The following is a 14,644-nucleotide window of genomic DNA, read 5'->3' on the forward strand; positions in this document are numbered from 1 at the left end:
ATCCTCCAGAAATTTGCAACACTCCCTATTGGAGAATCACAAGACTAGATCTAGTGCAGAGGTGGCCATTCTGCAGTATAGCTGCCACAAGTAGTCTGTTTGTGTTTGACATGTGGCAGCCTGGGGAAAGGACAGGCAGTGCAGTAGCAGACAGGGCAGAAAGCTAAGTACATTAGGCAGGAAGCAGGAAGCAGAAAGCAGATCAGACAGTGGAAATGGATTGGAGTGGCACTCAAGGAGGTTATAGGATTAATTTGTGGCACCCCTGCCAAAAAGATTGGATCTCAGTGATCTAGCGGGCCCTTCTGACTTTAACCTATGGAAAACTGCAAGCAGTTGCTGAGTTTAGTAGGAGGATATCAGTGACTCCTGATTGTTTTTTACCATTTGAAGAGTCAACTTGAACCCTTCCAGCCAATGCCTGAAGGATAAATTTGACTGGTTCAGAGTGTGGGTTCTAGGACGTTTGTCTTGCCATTTGAAACCTTTGCCACTTCTGTAATCTTCCTACTTGCTATTATTTGTGTTCACTGTGATCATGACTCGGAGGTCTGTCCCAGTCAAATGTCTGAGTCTTTGTACGGCCTGTGACACACACTGCTTTCCTCTCCTGAGACCACTTCATAATGTAGTTTAAAAAAAAAGTAATTGCTGAATTGGCTTGTGCCTGTACCTGCAGGAGCAGCGTTTGAAATTCCTGAAACAGCAGGACCAACGACAACAACAACAAGCTGCTGAACAGGAAAAGCTTAAGCGACTGAAGGAAATAGCTGAAAATCAGGAAGCCAAGCTGAAGAAAGTGAGAGCACTCAAAGGTCATGTTGAGCAGAAGAGACTTAGCAATGGCAAACTAGGTGAGGTGCTTCTGGGGGTAAGATTGTGGTGGGAATCTGCATAAATGCTCATAAAACACTCTTGCACTGTGGAATTTTCATTTAAAGTTTGCATTGTTGACTGTTTTCTGAAATTATTTAACTTCCCTGTTAATACTCCCTTAGTACTTCACTGATGAACTTCCCTCCTTGATGTTAGCACCCTTCATCTATACTCTTCATCCCCTCACAGATGCATGTGCTGTTTGGTAATATTGTTCATGATGCTGTTCAGGAGGTGATTTTATTTTTAATTGCAAAAATAAACTGCAGTCTAATTTGCCACCAGATGATGGTAGGCATGTCCCATCCTGGCCAGTTGGTCACATAGCCAATACTTTATTTCAGACTTCATATCAATTCACATGTTTCTCTTCTCTTCCTTTTTCCCCCTTTCCTCCCCCCACTAGCCTGTAGCTCCAGTCCTTGGCAGCAGCTGTGATCCAAGAGTTAAATTAAAAGGTGCTCTTTAAGCATCAAAATGATGCACAGTGCATTGCAGCTATAACACAAGGCAAAACCTTTTCCCTGAGAAGCTACAATGTAATTCAAATAGATAATATAGTGAGCAAAGGCAGAAGTTGTGAAGCAGCACAGTAAGGAAAAGTGGACAAAGACCTTGGAAGGATTTTTAATGCAGCTTGAATGACGTTTGGCTTGTTGCATCTCATTAGTTACTTAAACTTTTTTGGGGGTCTTACTTGATGTATTTGGGCTAGAAGAGGACCTGATGGAGTAGTATAGTAGTGTGTTGTTTGCTATACCCCTGAAAGCCCATTCAGAGCTCTGAAGAAATATTGATCGGATAACTAATAATTTGCGTATTTACGCATTAAACTCAGACCACCTAAACTAAAAACTCTGCATATCATAAGTGCCTATCTAAAGATAGTTAAACTTTTTTTGGTGCAGCTCTCATGGAAATCTGGATTTAGCTTTATCCAGATAAATACATCCTGATAACTAATAATTTGATTCTGTACGAACAACCTCATCTTTCTACTCTTCTGTCCCTCAAATGATCAAAGCAACTTTTCTCTTTTTTTTATTTATCATCAGTGGACTGGGCTGAGCATACTGAGGTGCAGAGTTGATAAAACTTTACGTTTTGCTGGAAATTAATTATCCTGTTGCATAATTGCAAAGACTAAGGAGGAGGTGGGGAAGCTTCTTAAACTGAGAAGTGCCTGCAATAGATTCTTGTGTCTGAGCAATCTGTAACTGTATGTTGGAAACCTGGTCCCTGGGCTGTTTTGAAGAACTGCAGGGTGCTCTCTGTTCCTTTAACTGCTGCCTGGAAGCAACTCGCATTTGGTCCTTTCTCAACTGCGGCTATTGTGTGCCTCTTCTTCTCTAGTGGAAGAAATTGAACAGATGAACAGTTTGTTCCAGCAGAAGCAGCGAGAGCTGGTACTGGCTGTGTCAAAGGTAGAGGAACTTACCAGACAACTGGAGATGCTGAAGAATGGCCGAATTGATGGTTACCATGACAACCAGTCAGCTGTTGCTGAGCTTGACCGGCTGTACAAGGAGCTGCAGGTAACGTCAAATCCACTTTCCAGATCAGAATTCCCAATTACAGCTAAAAGTTGGGAGGGTCACTTCTTGCCTTGGAAAGAGAGTTAATTGCTGTTGCAACAAAAGCTAAAGATGCGTGGTCTGCTCAGGCTCGTGAGGATAGCACGTTAATCAGATTCAGGAGAACAGGTGGAGTAGACAGCATTGAGAAGGTTTGGATATTACAATACAATTAATCATCATGCTGTTAGGGAACAAAAAGAAAAAGTAGTGTGAATTGGTGAACTTGACTTTACTTTTTTAGCTTTTAGAATTGTTAGAATTCCAAGAACTTCCTGCTTTCCCTCCAGAAAGTTGATTTTTGGTTTGGTTTTGTTGTTTTCCTCTCACCGTCTTGAATATATCCAGCTGAGGAACAAACTGAACCAGGAGCAGAATGCCAAGCTGCAGCAACAGAGGGAGTGTTTAAACAAGCGCAACTCTGAGGTGGCAGTCATGGATAAACGTGTTAATGAGCTGAGAGAGCGCCTGTGGAAAAAGAAGGCAGCACTGCAGCAGAAGGAAAATGTACCAGTAAGTGCAGGATATTTTAATAACAGAAGCATAATTCTGTTTTAGTCTGCTGCCAAAATAGTCTTAAGACCTAGCTTGGGGGGAATGTTGTTCTAGTGCTAAACTTTACTCCAGGGTAGATCTAGTTTTGTAGTACTCAAGTGCTTTTCACATTGCAGTGGTGTTTAACTACTTAGTTATTTATGGGCAAAGTCTCTTATCTTGTTTTTGCAGAGCTTGTGTGTATTTGTCTGGACCTTAAAAGCACTTTTTTTTTAATAAAGGAGCCCTGCTACTTTTTTGCCTTTGTCTCCTGTTTGCATGTCCTGTGGTGTGCAGTGCAGTATTAATGATGGTTCCCCTTCTTTATTCAGATTTCCTCAGATGGGAATTCGCCTCAGCAAGTGGTATCCCCTCCCAGTCGAGTGGCAGCAGTAGGTCCATATATCCAGTCCTCCACTATGCCACGCATTGCCTCCAGGCCTGAACTTCTGGTGAAACCTGCATTTCCAGACAGCACCTTGAACTTGCAGGCACCTGATGGTCCACTGAAAACACAAACACTACCAAATATGAGAGCTGGGAGTGTCTTGCAAGCAAAAGCACCTGGTGGTAATTTATTTTTCAAGTTCTGGTCATTCTGCAAAAAAATGTTTTCCACTTCTGTTCTCCTGAATCTGACTCACTCACTCCAGATAGTTAGTTAGATAAGTACACAGAAACTTCAAACAATATTTCAGCTAATTGAAAGCCAATCTGCTCCATTCTATTCTTGTATCTGAAAGTGGCAAAGTCTACTTTGTTTGGATGGTTTTAACCTTCATGTTGTAAGGGAATGTTTTTAATCTGTTTAACAAAACAAAAGAAAAAAGCAGATTATTTTAGCCAAAAGTCCCTGTTTTTCCATAGTTACATAATCTTCTAATCGGAAATTGGAGTTTGTGTAAACAAATGCAAAACAGTGGAGCACTGGAAGAGGTTTTTTTACAGACTTTAAACTAACAAAAGTTACTCTACTATGTGTAAATGATATTCACTGTAGTTTTTAGAAATGGTTAACTGTTCTGTCTTCAGTGCAGATTAGGGAGACTTTTCTTAGTTCTTGTATCCTGATGGTGGTGAGAATTCTGAAGATGTCAAACACTTCACAAACAATCAAACCTTTATCCTTTTATTTTAGGAAAAAAATGTATTAAAAAAAAATGTTGACCTGTTGGTACCACACTGCTCTGTTAGGAGTCTGTAGTCTGATTCCTTGTTCTGGCCTCTTTTGCTAGTAAAGGAGGAGTGTTTATGGGGTATGCATGGGCTCTATATGTAATCTTGCCCCAAAATGTACTTAAAAGAAAAATGTATTTAAAAAAACCCAAAAAACAACTCATTTCCTAAATGGTGAAAGATCTGAATAGAATACTTGTGCCTGTTCTACTTTGCTGCTTCTGTGATCATGGATGTTTAAAAAGAAATGGCCATTGCACCAGATGCTTTAGTAAATGGAAAAGCAGTTTCAGTTTTTATGGTTTTGGAAGTAGAAACCAAAACTCCTGGAGTGGACTGTGAGCCCTGAATAGAGTAAAACCCAAATGCTTCTTTTAGCAATTTGTCAAATTTAGGTTTAAGAAACCTTGCTTTCTGTAGTGCTTGGTTACTTGTCCCACTCAGGGTCTGCTTTGTAGACTTCTATAGAATGGACAGTTACTGGTTATGAGAGGCCTTTTCCAATACTTAATATACATTTTGTTGCTTGCTGTTAGTATTTGAAAAATATTTCTACAGTGTAAGAAGAGTGCCACCTTAAGTTTATAGATAACTTTTGAGTTTTTTGCTGTATCAAAAATAAGAGTAAGATGCACACATCAGTTTAATTGTTTTTGAAGCAGGCTTGATATCTATTTTGTTAAATTTAAAGTTTAGCCCTTTCCAATTCCATGGCTTTCATGTTGAAATATGGATGATTTTTCTGCTCTTCTGGATGTTACAGGATGGATTTACTGCTGCTTTAAAGTATCACATATTTCAGTTTCCATGAAATGTTTTCCCATTACTTCCCACTCAATGCCTTGCTTTATTGATTCTGGTTTTTTTCAATCAAGAAAAGTTTCCTTATTAACTAGGAATGGGCCAGTAAAAGACACCTAGAAGAATTTTTGCTCAAAAGTTGGTGCATTTTGAAGATGCAACTGAGAGCTGAAACCAGTGAGGTTCTTTTGTTTTGATAAATTTGGAGTTTTCTTAGTCTTTTTATGTTAATGTCAAGGCAACCTCTTATGAAAGCCTAGTGAAATCTAGAGTAGTAAAACAAGATTTAGGATTTAAGAAATATGTTGGATGAACAAATTTCAGGAATAATCTAAAGTGCAGCAGCTGGTGAGAATTGTTTTAGTTTAATCTGTTTTTCTTCCTTCTTCCTCCTACACGCTAGGTCCTACAATCCCAGGTTCAAAGCCTTTACCATCTGTTTCTGACTGGAGCAATTCAAATGCAGATGGCCTTACTAGTCAAGTACCAGCCTCCATGTTGGCCAAAGGAAATATGACCAATGAAGGGCAATGTGAGTTTTACCTGTCCCGTACAAAAGGGTTTTTTTATTTTGTTTCTTACTCGCGTTTGGTAATCTGAAAACTGTGGAGAAACTGTTAATGGTAAATGGTTCTTTTCTAGGCCTCGGCTCAAATTTTTAATTCAGTTTAGAATTTAGAGTTACTGTTTCAGTTGGTTGCTCACAGCTTTGTTATAATAATCTACAAGGGTATGTGTGGGAAAAGAGGTGAAGAGTTTAAGACCTATAAGTCTGGATGGTGCTGTAGTAGAATGTACTGGCTGCAAATATGCTGTTGCTTTGTTGACAGCTTATCACATACTACTTTTTTTCCCCTTTGGGCCTTGAGTAAGTCATTATGGGAAAGGACTTGCGTATATAATATAATTTTACAGTACAACAGAGATTAGGCAATGGATTTGTATGGAATGCTTTGGAAAGCAATGATCCTGCCTCAGGCAGGGGGTTGGAATGGATGACCTCCCAAGGCCCGTTCCAGACCTACTTCTCTGATTCTGTGATTATTCTAATATTATAAAAGCCTTAATCTGTCTGTCTGTCCGTAACACTTTATTCATGCTCTGATTGGCTGACAAACAGCTAATCAGAGTGCAAAGCAGCATTCGGACAAGTGGCAGCACAACGCCATGATGGTGGGGACATCGGATGGGGGAGGGGGTGAGGCCAGTGCAGGAGGGGAGTGGGGTTGGAACGCCGCAGGGGGCCGAGGATACCAGCTGGCCTCGGCCCACCCCTTACCCCTTCCGTTGTTGCAGTCTGCAGGGCTGACGCAGCAGGGGTGGGGGGAGGAGTGGGCCTGACGGGGGGAGGGGAGAGGAGTGGGCACACTGTGGTGGCAATGGGGGAGGAAAGGAATGGGCCTGGGCCCAATGCAGGGCCCGAGTGGGGGAAGAAGCTGGCCCGCTACGGCGGTGGGGGGAGCAGTGGGCCCAGTCCCCCACATCAGTGCCGAGCCCACTCCTCCCATCCCCCCACCACTTCCAGGTTGGCCCGGGCCTGCTACTACCCCCTCTTCCCCCCCCCCACTGCGGCAGCCCTGTTTCTCCCCACCCTTGGGCTCGGTCCTCTCTCACCTCAAGCCCGCTCCTCCCCTCCACCTGCCACTGTGGCAGGCAGGGGGGGAGTGCACCCAGACCCCAACCAGCAGGAGGGAAGGGAGGGTGGTAAATGGGCCCAGATGGGGGTGGGTGGCATGGGGCTCCATCCCTGCCTGCTCTCCCCCGTTCATTCTTGATGGGCAGTTGGCTCGTGTGTGTACATATATACCGGGGTGGACCCAGAAGGGGTGCAGTGGTGCCCTTTTAGCTTGGACCAGGGTTGGAGCTGTGGGGGAGTGGAGGGTTCAAAGCTGCTCTTGCCCACTCCAGCTAGGCTGCATGGGGGATGGACTTAGAAACAGTAGCAGCAGTAGGTGGGATGGGCAGGTGAGTTCTCCCACCCTGCCCAGTCTTCCTGGAGCAATCACAGGGAGTGGGGAACTCACCTTGCCTTTCCCATTGCTACTCCCATTGTTCCTGTTCCCAGCTGAGCCCAGCCCCCATGCAGCCAGGCTGGAGTGGGTAGGAGTGGCTTTTGAAACTTTCCCCATCCCTGAGAAAACAGGGAAAGCAGCAGCTGCTGGCAGGGGAGTAGGGGAAGGGGAAGCGGGGTTCTTACCTGATTTGGGGACCTTAGAGTCTGCAGAGGCTCCTTGGCTTGGTCCAATCTGAAAGGGTGGTGCAGCTGTACTGGTGCACCCCTGGGACAGTGGGGAAGGCAGCAGCTACAGTTGGGGTGGGGGGGACCTGTCCTTGAGCATGGAAGGGAAGGAGGTATTCTTATCAGCTCTGGGAACATTAAAATGTCCTCAGAGGCCCCCATGGCCCATTTTGCTGCATTGGTGGGCTGCAGGGGAAGAGGCTTCCATAGCCCCCTTTACCAGATTTTGGATCCGTCCTTGTATGTGCCTATGTTCATGCGTGTAAAGGGGGATGTTGCTGCACAGAGCAGGTCTGTTTGTGTGTGTTTGGATCCCAAGTGTCTCTCTTGATCCTGACATTCCTATTAGTTGGTGATGGAGAAACTCCACTGCGAGAAAAAGAGAAGAAGGTGCGTCCTTTCTCAATGTTTGACTCGGTGGATCAGTCTGCTGGTGTATCAACCCTGGGCCCACTTCGGAAAAATCAGAGCAGTGAAGATCTCTTACGCGATGCTCAGGTATGCAGAAAATGCTCAGTCCTTGCTTCTATACTTAACTTATCTAATTTTTCTGCATTCCAAGAAATCCATCTAAATAACACAGATATACCTTTTAAAGGAATCCACTAGCATCTCTGGGTGTTACTTGAAGGGGATAGCCTGGATAAAAGAAAATGAGCAGGTAATTCTTGTAAGTGACACCAAGCCACTCTGAATATCTATATATTGATTGTATATGTGTAGTTGTGCTACTGGCACCAGCCTCTCTGAACTCAGTATTCATTTTAACTTGGCTAGTAGGTAGAACATGTATTTTTAAACCAAACATTTAGGTTTGGGCGTGTCTGTTTAGACTCTATTAATGCTGTTCGATAGCATCCTTCAGATCTTGAATAAGCTGCTACAGAACTTTCCCTGAAAGTTTTGTTATGAGATGGGGGATGGTTGGGTGTGGAAAAACTGGAGAGATGCAACTAAATGTGAAAATGGGAAGGAATACAAAAGTTAAAGTAAGCTGCTTGTGTTTTGTATTTTGGTAAGCCTCCTATCTACCCTTGCAGCTATTGACGCCTTCGTGACCTGCTTACAATAACAGGCCTTTCCACCTGCCCAGCATTCAAGACTGTTTGGTCTATTCAGGAGCTGTATGCAAGAAAGCTTTCAGGAGCCTTTCTTGTGAATATCAGTAGGTTTTAAACAGGACTGCAGAAGGGTTTGACTCTAGCTGACTTCTTGCCCCTGAAGCAGGGGGCTGGACTCGATAATCTTCCAGTGTCCCTTCCAGCCCTAATGTCTGTGAAATCTATGAAGTAGTGAGGTGTCTAGCCATTGTGCTGTCCATAGAGCATTTCATTTCTTCCCACTAGATCTAATAGGACATACTTGACCACACTTGCTGTCTACACTAAGCTGGCAGCAGCTGTTGTCTGCTATTTGCTGCCTGCTTCTGGTGTTCAGTTGTGCCACCAGAGCCCAAAGAGCAATTTGGGCAGGTACTAGCTTCTGAATGGACTACAGCAGTTAGCTAGAGATGTAGGATTGTCTCCCTGTATCTGATGCAGGCTGCTAGGTGGTGGCAAAAGCCTTACTTTCCTCTGCAGAGGTGCAATAAGTCTTCTGGAAGAGTGGAGGGTTCTGTTACTGCAGAAGAGCTTGGCATATGAGCACACTTCTAGTTTTCCTGGCAGAACTGGAGTTCTGCTGGAAACACTTTTTTAGTGCAGACTGCACTGCTGCTTGATCAGGATTTTTGTTAACTTGGCTGCTTTTTGGTTGTTGTTTTTCAGACTCCCAATAAGAATGTGACAAAAGTACCACCGCCTGTTCCCACTAAACCAAAGCAGATCAACTTGCCTTACTTTGGTCAAGCCAGTCAGCTGCCGCCTTCAGAGACTAAGCCTGATGGAAATCCACAGAAGCTGCCTTTGGCTGTTGTATCCATGGGGAACAAACCGAAACCACCAGCACAGCAGCCACCACATTCTTCTCAGCAGATCCAGCAGAGAATCTCTGTGCCCCCAAGTGGACCCTCCACTAGCCAGGACCAAATTCATTCCTCATCTAAACAGGAGAGTCCACCTGCAGCAGCTGTGAGACCATTCACCCCTCAGCCATCCAAAGAGACTCCCCTTCAACCCTTTCGAAAGCCACAGATTGTTGCTGCGAGTTCAATATACAGCATGTATACACAGCAGCAGACTCCTGGGAAGAACTTCCAGCAGGCAGTGCAGAGTGCCTTGACCAGGGCACAGACCAGAGCATCGCACTTTCCTAGTGGTAAGGAAGAGGTTGTATTTCACTTCTGTCTGAAATATAGCATGTCCTGTGGGAACTGTAGTGTGCATATAGCTGTCCTTGGGGAGTCAAGTTTGTTATAATTGTAAGTAGTAGTCGTAAGATGTAGATATCAAAAAAAGAATTTATGAAGTGCACAGTATTAATACTGGCTTTTTTTTTTTTTTTTTTAGAAGTTAGGTGTGTAATAAAAATCTGAATTTGACCTTTCCTTGAAGCCTCTAAAACAATCCTTCTGTGTTCAAGTTCAAGCATTATCTTACAACTATTGGATAAGACTAGTTTTTGGCAGGTCCAAGTGGATACAATTACTCTGTCTCCTCCCTGCAGTAGATAGATCGGGTCACATTTCTGTTTGGTTTGTTGACCAGATATTTACCACTTTCTTTCTCTGAATTGCTCACTAGTGTATGGCAAGCCTGTGATGGCTGGACCTGGTGCACAAAATCAGCCACAGCAGACTGAGAACATCTATTCAGCCAGCCAGGCCAAGCCAGGCAGTCCAGAGCCTGAAACGGAAACAACGTCTGCTGCTCTTGAAAACCATGAAACGGAAAGAATTCCCCGCCCACTCAGCCCCACCAAACTGCTGCCCTTCTTGTCCAACCCTTACCGAAATCAGAGTGATGCTGACTTGGAGGCCCTGAGGAAGAAGCTATCTAATGCACCGAGGCCATTGAAGAAGCGTAGCTCCATTACTGAGCCAGAAGGTCCAAATGGGCCTAATATTCAGAAGCTTTTGTATCAGAGAACTACTCTGGCTGCCATGGAGACCATCTGTACCCCATCACACCCTTCTAAGCAAACCACAGTTGCGGTTAGTCCTGAAAGCCCAACAGAAATCCAGAACCCTTATCTAAGCACAGAATTGGAGAAAGAAGCGGTTCCTTCCACACCTGAACCGGTCAATATTGAGGAAACAGAAAACAAGAGCAAAGATCAGAATGAGGTGGCTGTGCCTTCAGCCAGCCTTGATGCCCTGTCCGAGGGAGTGTTGGACAGCAATGCACTTTTGCAACCAGAAATGGAAGAACCCAGTGTAGAGGCATCACTGCCTCTAGAAATATACATGGAGGAATATCCTCCATACCCACCGCCACCTTACCCATCTGGAGAGCCAGAGGCATTGGGGGAGGACCCATTCAGTATGCAACCCCCTGAAGTTACTGGCCAATTTGCCTTACCTCCTGTAAGTATCAGCACCTGTCAGTAGTCTGAGACTTGATTATGTTTTGGTTTTCCCAATTGAATCTGTACCTGTTACTACATACTGACCTATAGAGATTTCCAGTCAGTACAGTAGAGTAGTTGCTTAACAAGCTAGAGGCACTTCTCTGTAGATGTCCTATTGCTATTCTGTTTTTTTGCGAAACTACTGTGGTTGAGTTGCATGGAATAGGGCAGAGCAAATCTGTAGTAACGTCTTTTTACAGTTTATAGAAAGGCCTCTTTCAGCCTGAGCCTTATTTCCCCCATGTTGATCAAGCCTAATTTCTTCCTGAGGTAACAAAATTTGATTTAGAAATGGGCAATGCTTTTTGAAATCCCTATTTACATTGTTGATAGTAGATGAAGACTTAATATTCCTAGTTATGAATTATATTGAGTATCCATCATGCACTATCCAAGCAACTTTGTGTATCAATCCACTCTTTCAGTTGAGAAACTTATTTTAAAATGGCCATCAACTACTCGCATTCATTTTACTGAAATATGTAGTTGTTTGATTATCTGCAACTTGAATTTTAAGTCGTAGCCCCTCATCAGTGTTAATTTAGAGCAAGATAGAGACTGTTTGGTTTACTGGGCCACTTAAAGTGCCAAAATAAACTGAAATGAAGTGAGATGACAAAACATACCATCTGAGCACTGGTTTAGAACAGAAATATTTGAATGTTTACAGTCTCTTAAAACTTCCTTGGGACCTGTGCACAGACCTTGTCAGTGTCATAAGTGTGAATATTTCAAGTCATTTTAATGCAGAGGACCCAACAGCTTTCACTAAGGTTCATCCCCCCCCCATCTTTTGGGTTTGTATGGCATCTCACGCTTTCTCACTTTGTTTAAAATGGAAGAAAATTCAAAAAATTGCAACTGTGAAGAATTTTAACAGCCCAGACTTCCCAGATATTAAGTACTTGGTTCAGTTTGTTTTATACTGGAGCCTGTTTTAACATACCCTGCAAACTTCTCTGTTTCAGGACTAATTTGAGAATGATGTGGAAAAAGACAAAAAAGCTTTGTCTGTATTGGGATGATTGGGTAGTTGGGCAAGCTATTTATTTACGTAACAATCCAGACCCATTGTAGTAATTTAATTTGGAATAGTAATATCTGTTTACTTGCAGATCATGGGTTTGTTGTCTTTGCTGTTTGTTGAATATTTTGCCTTTCTTTATTTTCAAAAGAGCTGAGGTCAACTTGACTCATTTCTGTTTACATCAGTTGCACTGACATCTGTCAGAAATTTGCATAGCCTTATAAATGGTGTTTTTTCCTGCTGCATAGCCAGCTGGGGAAATCACTGTTTTAATATATACATATTCTCTGGAATAGAGCTGGGCTTAGACTGCTTGAAGAGCCAGAGTTAAACTTCCAGCATTGCTGTGTAAACATTAGGGCACAACCAGACTTAGTCCTACAAATTTTCTCTAAAAATTTCTAGAAATTACCCAAGAAATTAGGTTCCAAAACTCCTGTTCCTGCTAAGAAATTTCTTACGTTTTATTCAAAGCCAGGAAGACCCTAACTTGTATCTGGTATTAATGAGTCTTACACCATCATCATTTCTCCTCCTCCTGGTCAGTGAGAGAGCTGTTGAAGAAATAATGATAACATACTTTGACTGTAAAAGCTGGAATTTTGTTTAGTCTTGTTAATATTAACATCTAGTGTGTGTGTGTATGTTTTTGGCTAGGACATATCTAGTCTATGCAGTGACCTCAGTGACTGATATTTCAGAGGAAAGCAAAATCCCCTGGGAAGTGTACAGTGAAGTGGGGGAGGGGTCTTGTGGGAAATTTAGTTACATCTTGTAAAAACCTCAGTCAAAAGTGCATCGCATCGTTCCTGGTGCATCAGCTTTGTGTTCTTGCCCTACTTGGATGTGAATTCCTACAAAACCTGTTTTGTTTTCCCAGGGGAAGAGGACAAACTTGCGTAAAACTGGCTCTGACAGGATTGCCCATGGAATGAGAGTGAAATTCAACCCTCTTGCATTGCTCTTAGATTCATCCCTAGAGGGAGAATTCGACCTTGTACAGAGGATCATTTATGAGGTACAGATATTATGTTATAAGAGATGGTATGAAACAAAGTTTAAATAGGCAAAAATATAGCTAGGGAACCTTAAGTTTTTTGACAGTGTATGTTGAGGAGATGCCTAGAGATCTCCCATAGACCGTGAGCCAGTTCAGATTGTAAGACATCCACTGTGTTGATGCTGGATATTCCTCAGCAAATCCAGAGTTTAGAATAATGTTGTCAGGGTGTATAAGCATTCCTTGGTCTCTTCCTTTTGCCAGTATCTGTTATGCATCAAGTGACTTTTTAACAAACAAGGAAGAAGCATCTGTTGTTGTTGAAAACAAAATTCCCATATAAAACAAGTTCTGATCTGTTTGACAATGCTGCTTTGTTATAATGTCCAGCTAATTTAGTAAAGATTTGTCTTTTCAGCGTGTCGCAATTTAACACTGAGCGTGTCAAAGTGTGTGAGAGGTTTCCATTGTGTTTATAGTTCATATGCATAGCTTCTAAAGGCTGATAACCCTTACAGATACTCTGCCCTGCCTGCAGAATAAATCAATAGCACATCCATTTTTGCACTCTGACACCCGGTTAGCTGGCAAAACTGTAAATATGGAATGTGAACAGCTTCTTTTTTTCCCTGCCTTGTAGGTTGAAGATCCTAGCATGCCCAATGATGAAGGAATTACAGCACTTCACAATGCTGTGTGTGCTGGTCACACTGAAATAGTGAAATTCTTGGTGCAGTTTGGAGTGAATGTAAATGCTGCAGATAGTGATGGATGGTAAGATGGTCTCTAGTTCACTTTTAATGTAGTGTTGGTATGAAATTTTTCTGCCAAACAGTGTTTCTCTCTGGACTTTCCTGAATTTAATTTGATGAGAAGTGTCTGTGTTTGACTATCTGGTTTAGCTCTTCTGTCTGGCAAGAACTAGATGCATTCCTTTTATTGAGCTCTCAGCTCTGGGGGGGAGGGACTTGGACTGCTGCAGTAGCAGGGTGGTCTTAATGGGAAAATGCAGCTTTAGCATTGGTCTCACTCCTATCTAAAGAAAGTGGGTAGATACTGCAAGACTAGTGACCTTTTCCTGCTTCACCTCTCTATGTAATTTTACTTGATACCTCACTGATAATTGTTTATGCTATTTAGTTTAAGAAGCTTTCCTTCTAATAGGCATAGAATAGTTCTTTAAGGGAGAATTGCATCTAAAGGTTGCTAGGTGCAGAACCCTAAGAAGGCTTTATTGTTATGTCCCTGTACATCTGATTATATCAGAGGTGCCTGCAACCCATGCAGGCAAATCAGATGGCATAAAATAGAATCAGCAGAACCAGCTGCAGGTAAGTACTTACAAATTCTGTTGTGTAGATAAGTCAGCCCAAGTGCTCGTTGTCTGTCCTTGAGTCCTGAATTCAGACAGATTATCTTAATAGGGCTTAACTTGCCCTAGTAAGCATTCCTGTAATTTGACCGTTTGGGAAACAGAAGCATGATTAGTAATTAGATTTTCATGCTGGCCTCTCTGGTCACTGGCAGGTTGGGTGTGTCTCAGCTGCTTGGAAATTGTTGTTGACTGGGAAATGCAACTGCTGTTAGTACTAGGAGTTAAATTGTTTCATTGGAGGTATGTGTTGTGGGTCTTTACCCATGCAGTCTGCTCCAAGGAGTCAGTAAGCCTGACTCAGCAACATGTATGAAGATGTCTTGGGCCTCATTGCCAGTCTTCTCTCTCATTTGCAGGACACCCTTACATTGCGCAGCATCTTGCAATAATGTCCAGGTATGCAAATTCCTTGTGGAGTCAGGTGCTGCTGTGTTCGCCATGACCTACAGTGACATGCAGACGGCAGCAGACAAATGTGAAGAGATGGAAGAAGGCTACACCCAGTGCTCCCAATTTCTGTATGGTAGGCAATAAG

General features: G+C 42.9%; 1 protein-coding gene across 2 annotated transcripts in view; it reads left to right on the plus strand.

The window, feature by feature from the left end:
* Positions 1 to 14,644, plus strand: part of TP53BP2 (tumor protein p53 binding protein 2) — a 65,249-nt gene that overhangs the window by 39,856 nt on the left and 10,749 nt on the right. For both annotated transcript variants that reach the window (XM_090048113.1, XM_090048123.1), the window contains exons 6-16: positions 680 to 854; positions 2,230 to 2,411; positions 2,799 to 2,963; positions 3,317 to 3,554; positions 5,365 to 5,493; positions 7,550 to 7,698; positions 8,967 to 9,456; positions 9,882 to 10,663; positions 12,615 to 12,752; positions 13,375 to 13,508; positions 14,466 to 14,632. In XM_090048113.1, coding sequence (XP_089904239.1) covers positions 680 to 854; positions 2,230 to 2,411; positions 2,799 to 2,963; positions 3,317 to 3,554; positions 5,365 to 5,493; positions 7,550 to 7,698; positions 8,967 to 9,456; positions 9,882 to 10,663; positions 12,615 to 12,752; positions 13,375 to 13,508; positions 14,466 to 14,632 — 2,749 coding nt within the window. The remainder of the gene's footprint in view (positions 1 to 679; positions 855 to 2,229; positions 2,412 to 2,798; positions 2,964 to 3,316; positions 3,555 to 5,364; positions 5,494 to 7,549; positions 7,699 to 8,966; positions 9,457 to 9,881; positions 10,664 to 12,614; positions 12,753 to 13,374; positions 13,509 to 14,465; positions 14,633 to 14,644) is intronic.

Source organism: Crocodylus siamensis, chromosome 1, assembly GCF_052110815.1.
Source record: "Crocodylus siamensis isolate JL-2025a chromosome 1, ASM5211081v1, whole genome shotgun sequence".
Taxonomy (NCBI): domain Eukaryota; kingdom Metazoa; phylum Chordata; order Crocodylia; family Crocodylidae; genus Crocodylus; species Crocodylus siamensis.